This window comes from Neofelis nebulosa, chromosome 18 (assembly GCF_028018385.1).
Source record: "Neofelis nebulosa isolate mNeoNeb1 chromosome 18, mNeoNeb1.pri, whole genome shotgun sequence".
Taxonomy (NCBI): domain Eukaryota; kingdom Metazoa; phylum Chordata; class Mammalia; order Carnivora; family Felidae; genus Neofelis; species Neofelis nebulosa.
In genome coordinates this window covers 25,400,566-25,418,599 of record NC_080799.1, presented here as the reverse complement: position 1 = coordinate 25,418,599, position 18,034 = coordinate 25,400,566, and the positions used below count along the sequence as shown (strand labels likewise).

Below are 18,034 nucleotides of genomic sequence, written 5' to 3'. Positions count from 1 at the left end.
TTTAAAAAAAAAATTTTTTTGGGGGCGCCTGGGTGGCGCAGTCGGTTAAGCGTCCGACTTCAGCCAGGTCACGATCTCGCGGTCAGTGAGTTCGAGCCCCGCATCAGGCTCTGGGCTGATGGCTCAGAGCCTGAAGCCTGTTTCCGATTCTGTGTCTCCCTATCTCTCTCTGCCCCTCCCCCATTCATGCTCTGTCTCTCTCTGTCCCAAAAATAAATAAAAAACGTTGAAAAAAAAAATTAAATAAAAAAAAAAAAGGGACCTACTCAGTACAACAGAAGTTTGAAAGAAGTGTTGAAAGATAGAGGGGAAAGGCTCTGGTCAAATTTTCTCCTGTTTTTTTTTTTGTTTTGTTGTGTTGTGTTACCTCTCTCCTTCCAGTAAGAGTAGAGTTTCCCTTAGTGTGTTCGCCATCCCTCTGTAAGGACTTACCTCATGGTGTATAATCATTTTTGCTTGCCTATCTCTTCCACAAGTCTGTGGAGCCCCTTCAGGGCAGAAGCTGCGTTTGTATTCACTTGGATTCTTTTCTACTTTCCACAACGGCACATAATTTGGGCTCGATAAGGGTCTCTTGAACGCATGAATCAACCATCGTAATTCTCTTCTTTGGGATACCCCACTCAAGAGACCACTGCATCGTCCTTGCGCCTGTGATACACAAACCATCTTCCGAAACAGACTCATGCACCCATTGTCCACAAACTGCATCATGAGAACTCACTTCTTCTACCCATTACGAATTCTCCCACATGTCCATCCCACAGAACCTCATGGTGGGGTGACTCACGAGGTCCTCATTGTTCGGAAGAGAATATTTCCTCGCAAGACACCATTCAGAACTCTATGCATCCGTAACAGATACAATGGGCAAGCCACTCACACACAGAATATCACTCCTGGCTGCGGCGGGGGGGGGTGGGGGGGGGAGGTAACTTCTCTGCTTTCTAGCTTTCCTCTGGACCCCTATACCCCTCAAATCCCAATCCTGATGCCTACGCCAATAACACACAATTACAATTCTAGGCTCTCTCTCGCCTCCCTTTTTCCTCCCTAGTCCTTCGTAATTCTTGACGTGGAAATAATACAAACTTGTCGAGGGAATCAACAGCAGTAAAGCCAAAGCTTCCCCAGTAAACAGTTTGGCTTTGGGAGCAGAAACTGCCACACCCCTAATAGCTCTGTAACAGCTGCTGCTTCCACTGGCATCTAGCAATAAAGATTTTCAAACAGAGTCAAAGGTCAGGGCCAGAATTACAATGCTAGCACGAATCACCATTTACTCTATCCAGCTTTCATTTTCCCATTCTTGGGCTCACACCACCGGAGCGATCTGGTAAGATCTAGATGTGTACTAGATTGACAAATGTTTATGGAGAATCGACCTTATGACAGGAGCCACAGCAGAGCTGGCCAAGGAAACAGAAAGACGGCAAGGACTCTCAAGGCGTTCAGTCTAATGGAGAATACTAACAAGTAAACAGGCCTTGCATTATAGAAAAACAGGTGCTATGCGGACGTATGTAAGTGGCCAGGAGAGGGACTTCCAATCCACAATGGAGCATCACAGAAGGTCTTTTAGAGGCAGTGACCTTTGTCTGGACACCTGAAGAATGAGTAGGAGGCAGGTCTAGGGCAGGTGAGGTGAAAGGAGCTTTGGAGACTTCCAGGTAGAGGCTAACAGGGAAGAAGGTTCGGCGGCCTCTGGCAACCGAAAGGAGGCACACATGGCTGTAATTCGGCAGCGTGAAGAGAGAAGCTGCCACAGAGGAAGCCGGAGCCAAAGAGACCCTGAGTGGCTTGATGGCTTGAAAAGTCTCAGAACTTTGTGCAAACAGAGCAAACACCCCTTTCCTCATGAGATGTACAAACTGGCCAGAACGACAATGTGACAGATGTGTCTTCAGAGTCACTAAATACTGATTTCACAATGCATGTTACTGAGAATGCTAAGGGGGGGGGGCGGGGGGGGGAAACTCCTAAGGAGTTATCTTGTAACTCATTCACAGATGCCTGCTTGAAGCTTTGGGCCCCACGACTATTCCGTCTGCCTTCCTCTTGGCACTCGTTATTTCTATCATTTTCCTACAAATGACAGAAAAGTGGGCACTGCTAGGCTGTAGGGACAGGGATCCACTCTGGAAACAGGATAAGTGCACACGAAGATAATAGGGTGGGAGTAGCAACGAAATTGAACAAAACTAAGCAAAAAAGTTAGGTGGGGAAATGAAACTGTAAAAAGCAAATATAGAAAGCTCAAGGGGAAGTAAAAGTATTTTCAGACACACAGAAAACAAGTGTCCCCACGTGCTTTGGCCAAACCAAACTCCCCCTTTTACTCAACTGTTGAAAACAAAGAAGAAGAAAAAGCGATGAAAAAGTCACACTTTCATACCCCTTCTCAGAATAAACAGTCAGCGGGGACAGGACAGCTCACTGCCCTGAAAGACCTTGAAAAACTTACCCTAGATAACACAGCACACGATAATCAACCTCCAGAGGCTCTCAAAACCACTACAAACTCTGGTCTCTTCTGTCATTTAATCATCGATAGTTTCCTGTCAAGCATTAAAGCGATACCAGAGAAACCTGGAGAAGGATTTGCTCCCCAATCCAAAGTGAGAAAAGCTGTTTTGAAAGCCCCCCCTCTTTTTGTTTTTCCATTTGCCCAAGGCCTTTCCACAATTCTTTCCTCCCGGTTCCGAATGTCTACAGGTCAAGAACTTGAGCAGTCCGGTCCACAGGGGCCACGGTTGGGAGACGGCACACCCTCCAAAGTGCCTCCAAGGGAGTCCTGAGTCTCACTAAGCGGCTCCGATGGGCTCTGATCGCCCCTTACTTATTGACTGCCCTCAGGCACTTGGAGGTGGACGGTCGGTGGGCAGCGGCCGGGCGACCCGGAAAGGCTGAGAATGCCGCCCCCTAGAGCACCGCGCCCGCCCGGCCTCGGGCACACCGGTTAGCCGAGTTTTCGCCCAAGGCAAAGCCCCGGGAGACGGGGGGAGGCCCGGGGAAAGCTTGGGTCCAGACCCCAGAGGACGATGCTCAGCGGGGCCGGGACAATGGGCGGCGGGGACCCGCGCGGGGGGCGTCCCGGGAGGCCGGGCCGCCCCGCTGTTCCCGGGGGCTCGGGCGGCGGCCGTGAGCTGGGCGACAGGCCGCTGCGTGGCGCAGCCCTCTTCCCTGGCCCGCAGCGGACCCGGCGCGGAGCGGGCGGGCGGCCGGGCCGGAGCGCGGGGCCCCGCGGGTGAGCCGGCCGGCCCGGCCCGGGCCACGACCCCGACCCCTGGTCCCTGGCCCGCGCGCTCAGGGCCGGCCCAGCGCGGCTCACTCACCTGCCGACGGTCTGGTTGGCCAGCTGCTTCATGCGGTTGAACTGCTTCTTCATGGCGGCGACAGCGACGGCCTGCAGGGCTCCGGCCGGGCAGCTCGGGGGACGGCCTGGCCTGGCTACATCGCTTCCCCCCGAGGTGGAGGAGGCGGCGGCGGCGGTGGCGGCGGCGACGGCGGCAGCGTCGGCGGCTCTGGGCCGGAGCTCCGCCCTCGCCGCGTCACTTCCAGCGGCGCCGCCCGCCTGGGGCGCGTGGGGCCGGCCTGGCAGACGAGCGCCAGGCTAGGGCGCGGCGCGCGGCCTGGCCCCCGCCGCCCGGCCGTCTCCGCCTCTCACCCCCGGCGCCCCGCTGAGCGTGCGGAGCCCCGCGTCACAGCGCCCCCGTGTTCTTGACTCGCAGGCCGGCTAGGCCGCGCACCGGTGGGAGGGGGCAGCAGGCGCCAGCGGCGTGACCCCGCGGTCTTGGAGGCAGGGAACAGCCATACCAGGGCGTGGGACGCGCTGTTCCCGCAGGGCTGGCCCAGGGAGTTCTGGGAGCGGGGGGGACGGGGGGGGGGGGAAGGGGGGGGAGGAAGATGGGAGGGGGGTGGGGGTACGCAGGAGCCTCTGGATGCCCCCCTTAGGTTGTGCCTAGGCGTGGCTGTAGACATTTCTCTAAGCTCCTAGGTGGATGGGTGCGTGTCACTGTGTACGTTTTATGTCAATTAAAAGAAATTATTGCGTGGAAACCACAAACTACAGAGCCCTGTGTACTGTGATCTGACTTTGCGGGAAAGTCGAGGGCGAGGCTCATTTTCTGACCGCAGGTGCTCACACGCAATGGTGACCGCCAGGGATGGCCCCTGGGACATTGGGGGGAGGGTAAGGGGTGGGAGGTCGTGGGGAGGGCTGACGTGGACCCTAGCAGCCCCGTGTGCGGTGTGGCATTGCCTAGAAATGCCTGATTCTGTTTTGATTATTAGCCTGGCGCAGGCCTTCCTTCAGAGAAACTTAGTGGGATTGTCCGACTGCGCTGGACGCTTTTTGCAGAGCGGACCAGGTCAGTTCTGTGACCCGCAGCGATGTCCTTTTCGTTTGGTGGCCTGTGCCATTCCCTAGAGCAAGTGGGTGGCGGTGTGGCTTCCTTCACTGACCGCATCTCTGAGGTCATCAAAGATGTGCGGATGGAGGGAACCGAAAAGGTGGGAGAAGGGCCTGACTCTGACCGAAAAGAGAGTGAAGGGAGTCGGGAAACCTTAAGATGGGAGAATCAGAGACTTAAACGTCTTTGTAGTCATCTGGAAGAGAAGTATGAAGCCTCGGAGCTTCAAATAAAGCGGCAGACTCTTAGCTACCGACATCAGCTACAACAGAAAGAGGCAGAAATGAAACTTCTTAAAGCGAGACAGATAGGGCTCAAGAACCAGTTGCTGAAGCTCCAATCAGCCCTTCGATCAACCACAGCGTCCCCTTCCTTGGGTTACGGTATCAACTACTTTGCTTCAGCTTCCCCGGGGGATGACCTGGACTTCGCTGACCTCATTTGGTCACAACAAGAAATAAGCAGACTGTCAAATGAAGTTTTAAGACTGGAGGCTGAAGTTAGCCACTGGAAGCATTTTTCCCAGACTTCAGCACCGGGAGCGAATAGCCACGAGCAAAATGAAATCTACAAACTGCAGGTTACCATCAGGGAACTTGAACAGAATCGAAATGAGGCCATCGATGACCATCAACTTGAAAAGGCAGTACTGCAGAACGTCTATCAACAGACACTGGCAGAAATACGTCGCAGGTACCATCAAAAGGCAAAAGGCTATGAAAAAAGAATCAAAGAACTGGAAAATCTGTTAGAGAAGGACGACTCTGGACTCAGAGCAGCTGAGGAGTCAGTCATTGAGGATATGCAAAACACCATTCAAGTGCTACAGACTGAAAAAGTGGAGTCTACCAGGAAAATTGAAGAACTTGAGGACACTGTAAGATACATCAATAACAAATTATCTTCAGTAGAAAGTGAGAGAGACGCTTTAAGGAGAGAATGGGACCGGATCAATGAGGAAAAGAAAGAGAGGATTGAAGAACGTGAATCGCAGCCTTCCGTTTTGAGGCAAAGTGACACAGTGACGGAAAAGGAAAGAGTTCTTTCCGAGAGTACAGCAGTGGAAGAAGTGTCTGGACCGCGGCAAGTGCTGTCCGATGCGGAAAAGGAGATGACGCCACGGTGTAGCTTAACCCAGGGTGACAATCTCATTGGAGACGATCTGAAACTTGAAGGGCGAGTCTACGTTTTAGAACAAGAAAACTCATCAGGTCAAGGACGGGAAGCACTTCAACTGGCACTTTGGAAAGTGAGCCATGAGCAGGAAGTGATTGAACGTACGGCTCCAGGAGGTGTGAATTTGGATTCAGAAGTAGAGCATTTCAGATGTGACTTGGGGGCCGACGGACAAAAATCCACTCAGGGTAGGACCGAGAAGGAACTCCCAACAGCAGAGCTGTTGGGAGTTCGATGGACAGAAACAAACTACACGGCCCAGGGTTTTGAGGAGAGGCCAGCTATCAGAACAACAAACTGAAGGCAACGGCATCAACGGCAAAGTGGAACACGATCTCAGTGACGAAAAGAGAGCTTGTCCATTTGAAGAGGAGCAAACGGACACAGCTAAAGAGTTAGATGCACAAAACGAAGAATCACCTCAGAGTCGATCGGCCGTTAATGATTTGCATCGGTCAGATCCGTCGCGAATACGTAATTTAAACATCCCGAAGGAGAACGCTGAACTCAAGGAACACATGAAACAAGAGGAGGAGGAATCTGCTAGCGCTGAGAAGGAGCCAGCACCGTCTCTTAATCAAGACTCTGACAATACTGTTGGAGATGACTCACTTAAGGGGAGGGAGACGACGGTTAGAAAGTTGCAGCAAAGCCTTTCAGAAATGGAAGAGCTGAATGGCAATTTAAAGAAAGCTGCTTGCAACCTCACGGTGGAAAATGGAAAGTTGGTTTTGGAGCTTGAAGACGTAAGACGTCGGCTGGAAGAAACTACTGTCTGTAACCGTAAGAATTCTCTGGAAAAAAAGTCTATTACGCGGGCCTTGAAAATAGAAAAAGGACAGTTAATAGTAAAATTGTGCCGGGCTGAAAAGAAGCTGTTGGAGAAAACAGCCAGGTATGAGCAAGCTATTCAAGAACTGACCGACACGTATAACTTGTCTAAGTCGTCCTCCCAGTTAGAGCAGGAGTGTTTAATTCAACGCAGTCAAGAGAAAGACGATGAAATACTACAACTCAAAAAGAGTGTTGAGCAGATGGATGCCGACCATAGAGAAACTAAGGAAATGCTCTCCTCTGCTCTGGAGGAGCATAAGCGATTGACACGACTTATTCAAGACAAAGAAATCTGTATCGAAAAACTTGAAAGAAGGCCAGAGCTCCAGGAGCTATTAGAGAAGTACGGCCAAGTCTTAAGAGAAAACGAAATTTTACAGCAAACCGTGGAGGAGCAAGACGTTCGTCTTGCATCCACGAGAGAAGAGAATGCATTTCTGCAAGACGAACTGGAGTGTCTGCGAGAAGACGGCCAAACTGTACCTGTGGTCGACCCGCAAACGCAAGACCGTATCATGGAACTGGAATGCGAGGTGTATCAGCTGAATGCAGAAAGAGTTCGTCTGGAAGACGAAATCAAACAACAACAAAACATCATTGAGGATCAACGCCAGGGTAAGCTGCAACGGCTTCGTGCTTTACAAGACCAGAAACGGAAGTTAGATGATCTCACGCGCCAGCATGAGCAAATGAACGTTAAACACGCTCAGCTCCTTTCAGCGAAAGATGAGGAGATTAAGATTTTGCAGGACACGATAGAGGAAATGAAAACCCAGATCCTTAAAAAACCCAGCACATTCCTACAAAACATTCTGACTTTTTTCAAGTAACAACGATTCAGCATCTTCCTGTAGAAACACGGAAGTGAAAAGCATGATTCATCTAAAGCTGAAACTGAAAGATTAAGTAAAAGGAACAAAAGGACAAGAATTGGAGATTAAAAATTAAAAAAAAAACCATAAAAAAAAAAGAATTGGAGAATAAACTCCTCACTGAAAAGAACATCTGATTAACTGAACAGATTGATCGATCACCCATCCAAAGATGAGACCGGTAAACTCACTCAGATTATCCGGCAAAAAGATTTGGAGACAGAGGACCGCCCCAGCAGGACATCTGTGGCTTCCTACAACCAGAATGTGGCAAACCTTCAGCAGCAATTGCAAGGTATGCTTTGGAAAGAGAACAAGTATTAGCTGCCTTCCAGGAGAACTAGGGAAAACGGCAATCTGAACAGAGAGTATCACAAAATGCCAGATAGAATTGTTGCCAAAGAAGCATATCTCATGAAGCTGTAAGATGAAAAGATTCACTAGAATTGAGTCTAGCGACCAGGACGTGTTTAGAGAAACGATCCAGAATTTATCGCACGTTATTCAAGAAAAAGACACTGAAGTGGATGCATTAAGGCAGAAATGTCAGGCTTTATTGGCAATTTTGCAAACATCTGGCACTGCTGATGAGGTTACAGGTGTTAATATCGATGGAGTCAAAGAGCTTCTACAGGAACGGGACAGATTAAAACAGCAGGTTAAGATCATGGAAGAATGGAAAGAGCACCTGATGACTTTGGTAGAAATACGAAGCGGGAGTCACCCCAGCTTCAGAAACATCTTCAACAACTTCAGCCGAGGGTTCTAACTCACATTGACATAATCCTAAACTACAGATGACCTGTATTGGGCTGGTCCAGAGTCACGAAGGAAACGAAATCAAACTAAAAAAATTCAGAGACAGGACTGACACATATTCAGCTTAGCATCGCAGAGCTTTGCAATGGCAAGGATCTGCTTTTAGGGAAATTCGCCATCATTTCGTTCCAGCCCTCCACCGAATCATCCGAGTCAGCAGGCAGGCTCTCTTAAGGCAATTAAGTCTGAAGTATCGAGTGAGTCTTCTCCATTGCTCCATTAAAAGGGAGAAGAGCTAAGAAAATCAATGCAGGAAAAAAGATGCCACAGTGAGAACCCTCCAGAACGATAACCAGAGATTGTCTGATTCGACTGCTGCCCCTTCAGAACTGGAAAGAAAACAACACGAACACCCCGATTCAGAGATCAAGCAGCTCAAGGAGAAGCGAGATGTTTCACCAAACTTACTTCAGGAAAAACAGCTCCTGTTTTCCCAAAGCAGAAAAAGTGATGAATTGCTTCCCCTGAACGAGAATTTCACCGGCGAAGTGGGTGAAAAGGAACTTTTGAGGCAGGCAGTAACCAATCTGAAGGAGAGAATATCAAATTTTGAAATGGACGTGTGTAAACGAAAACAGGACAATGAAACAAGAGTGGAAACATCTAGAGAACGGGAGACACAAAATCAAGCACTACCAGAGACAAATACGCAGCTTTTAATGGTGCAGAGAGAGGAAGAATCCTAGCGTGCTCCAACGAAAGAGAAGGTGCTTGCTTTGAAAGGGCTATTGAAAGACAAAGAACAGGGCAAGACGGGGCAATTACATCAGCTTGTAAATGCAGTTACATCAATTCAGGACAAGACAGCGACGTTCCAGCGGGAAGAGAGATGAAGTCACGTGGGCCCCAAAAAAGAAATGGAAACCTGTGCCCTCCAGAATGAGATCCAACATCCACGTGAAAAAGAATGACACCTAAAGCAGGAGCTGGAGAGATCACAGCGCCACGCTTTGGGATCCGAAGATTCTCGTAAGCGCGGTGCTTTGGCCGCAGAATACAGAGCGGCTAAACTAAGAAAGAAGACCATGGTATCGGAGGAGAAGCTAGTTTTGTCTTCCAACGCAATGGACGATGCGAGCCATCGAGCCAGTCTGCAGATAGCGTCACCGCAGGAGCAATTACACGGGGTCAGCAGGCAAAAAGATGAAAGCGTATTCTGGCTTTCTGCCTCCCAGGAACAAGAAAAGCAGCACGCTGGAGCACTAGCTAAGCTAAAGCTGGAAGCAGCCCAATGGATGGAAAAAGCGGACACCCTACAAGGAAAACTGATGTCATTGCAGGGACGATTAAACGAAGTGGATGCTGTCTTGGATCTGAAGGAAGACCAAATTGAAGAATTCAAAACGCAAAATGAGATCCAACAGGAAATACCGGATGATGCGCAGAAGAAATTAATGAACTCACTGACGCCGAAAGGTGGATAGAATCCTGATAAGGAAACTCTTAACTGGATATGTTCAAGCACAGGAACAAGAACGTCGTGAAGCTTTATGGCTGATGGGATGCACCCTGGGTATCAAAGAGGAAGAAATGAGGAACAAGGTGGTGTCACCGGATGGATGACTGGGTGGTTTGGACCCAAAGGTGCCCCCAACACACCTGTGAAATTGAATCACCAATCCATGCCCGATAATTCTTTTCCAGGACTTTTTGTAAAATTTCTAAAAACCGAACCTCAATTAGCTTTTCCACCACCCAAGCTCCTTGCTCATGACATGAAGCCTCCAGATTCAGCAGGAAGGAAAGCACTGGCTTTAGAAAAAGTACCACCATGTCTTAAAACTACCCTTGGATCCACACCCAGAAAAACAGATGGGATTTCCCAAGCCACGGCCACTGCTGTGTCTCTTATTAACCCACCTGGACCGGAAACGGATGGGTGTGGGCATCATCTTCTAAATGCTGTGACTGACACTTTACCCATGTACAACACCATTAATACTGTCACCTGGGAAGAGGACTGACCTGGCAAAAGACCTTTCAAAGCAATACAGGATTCTTAAGCCAGAGAGGAGACACTACTTGAAAGAAACCAAGTCACTATGTGTGTGTACCTTATCACAAAATGGCCTTTTGCGAAATGCAATATATTTATAGTTTTGGTTTAAGTTAAATAAAAATTTCTTAATATTTGAAAAGACTGTCTTTTAATGACTGCAGAGGTATTCACTAAACTGAAAACAGTGGCTACGTATGGGCCACCTGGGTGGCTCAGTCAGTTGAGCATCCGGCTTCGGCTCAGGTCATGATCTCGCGGTCCGTGAGTTTGAGCCCCACGGCGGGCTCTGTGCTGACGGCTCGGAGCTTGGAGGTGCTTGGGATTCTGTGTCCCCCTCTCTCTCCACCCCACCCCTGCTTGTGCTCTCTCTCTGTCTTTCAAAAATGAATAAACATAAAAAAAAATTTAGGGGCGCCTGGGTGGCTCCGTCGATTGAACATCCAACTTGGGCTCAGGTCATGACCTCGCAGTTTGTGAGTTTGAGCCCCGCGTCGAGCTCTGTGCAGACAGCTGGAAGCCTGGAGCCTGCTTCAGATCCTGTGTCTCCCTCTCTCTCTGCCCCTTCCCCGCTCATGCTCTGTCTCTGTCTCTCAAAAATGAGTAAGCATTAAAAAAAATTTTTTTAATTTAAAAAAACAGTGGCTACTTCTTTGTTTTTCAATAATTTTTTTATGTTCATTTTTCTTGTTTGAGAGTGAAAATGGGGGAGGGGCAGAGAGAGAGGGTGAAAGAGGACCTGAAGTAGGTTCTGTGCTGACAGAAGCAGGGCTTGAGCTCAAGAGCTGAGAGGTCACAAGGTACATGATCACAAGGCACGAGATCACAACCTGAGCCAAAGTCAGATGCTTACACTGACCGAGCCACCAAGGCACCCCAAAACAGTGGTTACTTCTGACCAGGGTAGACACTGGTGGGTTTGGAGGCTGTGGCCAAAGGAAGACATATACATATATTTGTCTACATGGGAGGAGAGTATTCTCCAACCGCTTTGTTTGGGTGGAGGCCCACTCCATGTGGTCTGATTTACAAGTAACAGCATAAATGGGCTGACGTAAAATTTATCAACAAGGAATATGTTGCCTCCAGGACCCAAAAAATATGACAAGATTTGAGACTTGTATGTCCTCAACAAACATGTCAAACAAATGTCCTCATGGTAGGATGTCAGACATGCGATGTCATACCTGTGCTCCCAGAGAAAGATGGGTTAAGTTAAGATCCCGCCTGCAAAGATGACATGTGATAGCAGAAGGGTTCGGGTGTCCTGTGCATAACAAGGTAAAACATGTCCCCTTCAAGGTCAAGGGAAAGGTGGCTGAGAGGACATTGAAATCGGTGCTGAACAGAACCTATTAGCCAAATCTATAAGAAAGAGCAAAATATTTACCATCTTTAAATTTGTTGGGATCCCAGGTGTTTTAAGGGTACCAGGGTTTATACTGATTTTTTTTTCTAAGAGAGAGTGCAAGGGGGGGAAAGGGGCAGAGGGAGGGAGACTGAATCTTAAGCAGGCTACACCCTCAGCACAGGGCTCAATCCCAGGACCCTGGAATCATGACCTTAGCCCAAATCAAGAGTCAGATGCTCAACCGACTGAGCCACCCCGGTACCCCTCACCTGATCCCCGTGGACTGAAAACTCCCCATAATAAACTCAGGCTGTTATAGAAGAAAAAAATACTGAAGAGACACAACCACAAATGTCTTCTTCAGCCTCTCTCGGAGAAGTTTCATGATTAATGCCTGCTTTTTGCTCCCAATATTCATGTTCACAAGGGTTTTAAATGTAAGTTCATCTTTGTCAGTAGATGCAGATTAGGTGGTGAACTTTCTCTGATATTGTCTCATGACGTTGTTCATGACAACCGCGGTGTAGCCTCATATTTGGAGGCACCACACAGCCTGAGATGGCTAAGCTTGCCGCTTCTAGCCTCCACTCCTCAGTCATAAAGGTCTAGCTCTTCAACCAGGAACTTCAATGAAATGAACTGGCCCTGCCTGCAGGAACCCCAGCGGAGGTCCTCGGTGAAAAATGACAAAGTCCTCTGAATTGCGAGCTTTTTCTGAATCAAAGGCTCAGCAAAGAACACTCTTTGCTTGTCAAACGACACAGGTGTACCAGGATATCTGTCTCCACCTTCTTCCCCTTACCCTGAGCCTTACCGTCCGCACCTACGGGATTGACACCTTGTACTACTCGCCAGTGACACTTTCTACTTATGACACCCGTGGAATGTGTACACTGCCAAGCTGGGAGACTATGCTTATTCAGTGTTTTGCATTTACCCTCTTGGCAGAGCACGACTCAGAGAAAGTGGTGTAATCCATCTCATCACAACTCCCCCTGGCAAGCCTTCCTAACCTCGGCCTTCCCCACTGTCATTTCTACCTTGGGTACCAATGAGCTCTTATGCCTCCAATGACTACTAAGCAAGCTTTTCATATATGATTTTGCCCCAAGATATGTGCACTGAGTTTTTGTTGTTATTTTGCGTGTGTGTGTGTGCGTGTGTGCGCGTGTTTGCGTGATCCATGGTTCTTACAGTTTGAGTATGTCCGTTCAGTGCTCCTGACAGATAGAGAAATGGAACATACAAACACACTACTTACCTAGAAAATGTTTTAGAAGGCCAGTATAAAATATATGTAATGAATGTCTTCGGTATGTGTAATAATGAAACACAGGTGAACCACCCCAACTTGAGAAATTATTGAAGGGCCTAAGTAACCCTTCCCTTCCAGTGTTGTATCCTCTCCACTCTCTTAAGGTCACAAGTGTGGTGATTCCTGTCTCCCTCCCTCCCCCCCCCCCCCCCGCCATTCCTTTATTTTTCTGTAGAGTGTTTTATCATATATATGTATCTCTTACCATCCGTTTTGCTTGGTTTGGACTTTATAAAAGTGTTACATCCCTTCTTTCACTGAATATTATGTCCTTAAATTCAGCCAGTGATGCTTGTAACTGGCAGCTCTGGTGCATTTACACTGCAACATAGTTTTCCATTGTACCAGTTTCCCACACATTCCTTCCTCCACATTTGAAAGGCGATTATGTGCGCAAAGCCCTTACTTAGCACAGCTCCTGGCGCAGAGTCAGCACTCGGTGAACATTTGTTCAATTGTCGAATGAGACTGAGCCCTAACTGCAACACGAATACTTGTTTCCTCCAGCTGGACTCTCTGCCCTTCGACCCAAAGCTGAGCATCCTGCTAGCTCTCCCGCCCTGCGTGAATCACAGTTATAAAATTTTCTGACCAGCAATAAGAAACCCAAAGCCTGGGGTACCTGGGTGGCTTAGTGGGTTAAGCGACCGCCTGCTGATTTCAGTTGGGGTCATGATCTCACGGTGGCGAGATGGAGCCTAGCGTCAGGCTCTGCGCTGCGCATACAGCTTGTTGCAGATTTTCTCTCTCCTTCCCGTGACCTTCCCACTTGTCTTCTCTCTCTTTCTCTCTCTCGCTCATAAATACACACACACACACACACACACACACAAATGAGTAAATGAATAAATAAGTAAATAAATAAATAAATGAATGCCCAATGCACTCCCAGCGCACCCACGACCACAATTCCCAGAAAGCATTGCGGTGCTCTCGTTTTGCGTCCACTTGTTTCCTTCCCCTCCTCAGCGTACTTCCGAGTGGTGTGGGCGGGACCAATAGAGCTATCCAATGAGCCGTTCCTGGGGCCAAGGGGGCGGAGAAATTGTCCAATGAGCGTCTGGGCAGAGGCGCCAATGAGCGGGAAGGTTGCTGGGGCAGCTGACCTGAGCGGCGTCACTGAGCCGCGCCCGCTGAGGCCGCTGGAGCCCAGCCCCTCTCTGCAGCCTTCTCGGAGGCTCGCTCCTTTCCAGGGCGTTTGTGGAGCTCGCTTCCATGTCCCCGGTGGGCACGGCACCCCGGAACCTCCACGCCCATGGCCGCTAGCCTGAGGAGGCCCTCTTTCTCCGCCTCTTCTTCCTCCTCAGCCGACCCAGACGACGAGGGGGTGCGCGGCACTTGCGAAGATGCTTCTATATGCAAGAGGTGCCTGCCGGGCGCGGGCTTAGGGGCCGGCGTCCCTGGGGGGCTGGGGCCTAGGTGGGAGGCGGGCCTGTGATGCCAGCGTATTAGGAACATCCTGGTGCGCCGGAAGGTACCCGTCAATTTCGGGCGACCCTGGTTTCACACCTGTGAAGTGCACAGAGCAGCGTTTCATTTATTTAACTGGTAATTGTCTCACTCTGCCGTGTGTCAGGCCTGGGGAGAGCGTGACTGGGAATCCGGCCCTAAAGCAGCCACACGGGGTCTTGTGGCCTTCGTGAGGCTCAAGTCTTGCTGGGAGACAGACTGCACTTCACAGACAGTGAAGCAAATAATTCTAGTCTTGAGGAGTTAGGAGAAGTGCAAGTTCTTCCTCTTTAATAGGTTACGTTTCATTGGGGGTTGTTACGATCCCCATCGTGCCCCTGAAACTCAGGCCAATCGAGATGGGGGAGCGGGGAGGGGGAATGGCCTGCCGGGGCCCCATAATGTTGCTGTGCAGAGCCAGCATTTTCCAGAGCTCTTGCCTCTATGCCACAGGGGTCTACATACTTGGGGGTGTAGTGAGGGCAGTATCGTGAGCACAGACATGTATCACACACCTGGAAGCACGAGGCTCGAGTGTACTTTATTCATTCGTTCCACAGAAATTATTGAGCGTATCCGTTGTGCCAAAGCCTTCTTTTTTGAATGGTTGGTGGGTATTCAGTTTTTGGGAACACATGATGAAAGGACTGACGTGGCGTCTGAGGGCAGCACCATCTCCTCGGAAAAGACAGGAAGCAAATAATTCCCTGTGAAATACATAATGACGGTTTTGTGTTGAGTGCTGAGAAATACGGCATGCCATTCGAGTTTGTCATTGAGGCAATAATGTTGAAGCTGAGATCACAAGGCTGAATGCAAAACGGGGATATAAGGAGGGTGTTGGGGCAGAGCAGGGGAGTGCGAACTGTTAAAGGAATGGATAGAATGCCCTTGAAGCTGGGGCCACTAGGGAATGGAGGTGGGGAATGCCAAGGTTTTGGGTTAAGGCTCACACTTTTTGTAGGTTCTTGGAGACTAAGCATAGTGATTTAAAACATGGACCTTGGGGCCGGGCTCTGTCAAGCTGATCCTAGCTCTGCCACTAAACCATTCTGCATCAAGTTTCTTGATCGGGCTCTGCTTCTGATGCTGCGTCTCTCTCTCTTTCTGCCCCTCTCCTGCTCATGCTGTGTCTCTTTCTCTCAAAAAATAAATGTTAAAAGAAAAATTAAGAAAGAAAGAAAGAAACCACAGATGCTCACGTCCTACTCTAGACTCACGGAATCAGAATCTGCTGGGATAGGTCCTGGGCTGTAAAGACTGGGCGTGTTTGCCATCTGGGTGCATTTCATTGAAGCTTCTTTTGCACTGACCTTTCCCTCATCTGAAAAAAACATGCAAAAAGATTGTGAGAATCCGTAAGTTAGTGTTTTAAGACATGTTGTAGGTCTCTCTCCTTCAAGTTCTGTGATATCTTCACCGTAATGTGTTAAACCCTTCAATCTTGTCAAAAGGCCACGTTATTAAATAGGGATTCCTTGCATGAACCGTGGGCTGTCTGTCGTCTGAGTTTTGAAGTGGGGGGATAACAATGGTAACCCACCTTCGGGATGTAAGGATTCAATGAGATCACAGACACGAGGCAGTTAGCACAGGATCTGGCACAGCGTGAAGCCTTCAATAAATTGTTGCTACTGGTTTTGATTTCCCTCCATTCCGAACACTGTTTGGTTGAAGTTACTGAATAGGTCATACCTGTGGATCAGGCTGGTTCCCCCCGCCTTAGGTTACGGCCATAAAAGCCCTAATTTAACACAGGAGCCAGTTAGCTTCCCAGGACTCGTGCGGTTCTGTTACTTCTCTTGCAGGTTGTTCCCTCCTTCCTTTCAGAGCCCTCCCGGGGATAGTAGTGACGTGAACGGTGTCAGACGGCTGTCGGCAGGATTAAATGTGGCGCGCTCCCCACAGTGCCTGGCACACGGCAGGTGTCGAAGACTGGTGGTTATTATCAGCACTGTCCCAGTCGTCATCGTCAGTGCCGTGACCATCAGCATGGGCCTGTGCTCTCAGTCCTGCGGTCCTACAGCGAGAACTCTTCTGAGCGGACATTCTGGGCTTATGCTTAAAAATTCCATGGGATTCCGCAAGTATTTTTCCAGCACTTGCTGTGATCGCTAACTCTTGCCACTACCCATCTCCCCTCTCCTTGTCTTCCCCGTCCTGTGCTGCCTGCCCAAGGCAGTTTCCTCTGTTGTTTACCCCTGACCCCCTCTCCCCAGACCCTCCCTGTGTCCTGGGAAATTCCCACTCCTTAATCGCCAGCCTCGTCTCCTTCCTCAGCCTCTCCTTAGCCATCTCTTCCCTCTCTTTGCTTTGACCCTGGTCCTTCCCCGGGGATATCCTTTTTTGAAGTCCTCTCAGTTGGTGCCTCTGTTTTCTCATACCCCGGGATATGAGATTTCAGGATCGGGGGTGCAAGATTTGTGTCCTTGTTCTTTGACCCCCGCCCAACCCCCCGTTTCCTTGAGATCCATGGTCCCCAGTTGGAGCATCCTCTCTTCCTCCTCATTACTGTTTTCTCCTGGTTATTCACCTGATTCGTGGACATCTTGGGTGCCTGGCCCACAGTCCTCCTGTCTGTCTCGACCTTCTTGCCATCAGCCCAGTCAGCTTCACTGTGCGTGTGGAGGACCCAGGCTATGTACAGGACACTCATTTTCTGGAACGCCTCGTCTGTAGCGATCACCTCTTCTCATCCATGTCTGTCACCATTGCCGCGGTGGCACCCTGTGTTTCCGCCCTGGTGCCGCACCACCTGATGCGTGAGCAGCGCGGCCCCTCTCGACCCCGATCTCTGCTTTCCACCTTGCTTGGTCAATTATTTCTGCTATGTACTCAGGGTGTTTTTCCTTAGGACCTGAGGGGTTTTTTTTTCTGTCCTTTAGATGCCACTCTAGCCTGGTATCTCTGAGTAGAGCTTAGAGTTTCCCCTGAGATGGCCCCCTGAGAAGGACAATGGTGGGGACAGGCTTGTAGGAGGTGAGGGAGGGAGCCCTGTGGATGTCTCTGGAAATGGTGTCCCAGGCAGAGAGCAGGGCGGGTAGGAAGCCCCATGGAGGGAGCAGGCCTGACTTGTTCCAGGAAGGACCAGGCCAGCCTGAGGGAGAAGGAGGAGGGCTGAAGGGGTCTTAGGGACTTGTGGTGGTGTCCAATGGAGAATTTTGAACCGAGGAACGAGGTGACCTGACTTGGGTTTTAATGGGATCACTCTGGCTTCTCTGTTGAGAGCAGCCTGTAGGGAGCAAGGACGGAAGCAGGGAGATCAGTTAATAGGCTGATGGAATATTCCAAGACAGAGGCGCTGATGTCTTGGGTCAGGATGGTTGCACTGGAAGGGCTGAGAATCGACCAGATTCTGGGTACGTCTTGAAGGAGGAGGTGATGGGATGTGTTGACAGATTGGATGTGGGTGAGGCCAGTGACTGAAAGAAGAAGCCAAGCCCTCTGGCTCATCTCAGATACGGCTCCCACCAGGAGGCCCCTGACACCTGCAGACCAGGCCCAGCCCCTTCCGTGTTCTCTGTGCGTGTCCTTGGTGGTGGTCAGTCCAACTGCAGCGTAGGCGTAGTGTTGAATGTTTGTCTGCCCCCGCGAGAAGAAAGGTGTGGGGAATGACCGTGTCTGCCTTAGCCACGTGCCTGCTAGACCCATTTCTCAGGCGGCAAAGTGACGGGGAACTGAATGCCGATGCTCAGGGTTGCACTTCCTGATGAGGTCTCCACATTCTGCTGTTCTGTTTCACTGGATTTGAGTGGTCTGTCTGTTTTAGAAACCAGGCCAGGGGCTTTAAGACTGAAATCCTGTTGTAAA

At 49.8% G+C, this 18,034-nt stretch overlaps 1 protein-coding gene and 1 pseudogene across 5 annotated transcripts in view; one reads left to right on the top strand and one right to left on the bottom strand.

Annotated features, from left to right (window-relative positions):
- Nucleotides 1-18,034, bottom strand: part of ARHGAP17 (Rho GTPase activating protein 17) — a 160,699-nt gene that overhangs the window by 84,690 nt on the left and 57,975 nt on the right. The window contains exon 1 of one of the 5 annotated variants that reach the window (XM_058710341.1): nucleotides 3,336-3,610. The exons of 2 other annotated variants lie outside the window; for them this stretch is intronic. In XM_058710341.1, the coding sequence (XP_058566324.1) occupies nucleotides 3,336-3,388 (53 nt within the window). In that variant the 5' untranslated portion in view covers nucleotides 3,389-3,610. Of the gene's footprint in view, nucleotides 1-3,335; nucleotides 3,611-18,034 lie in introns of those variants that run through there. 2 more of the 5 variants (XM_058710340.1, XM_058710338.1) reach the window with 2 other exon arrangements.
- Nucleotides 13,866-18,034, top strand: part of LOC131501565 (leucine carboxyl methyltransferase 1-like) — a 38,714-nt pseudogene continuing 34,545 nt past the window's right edge.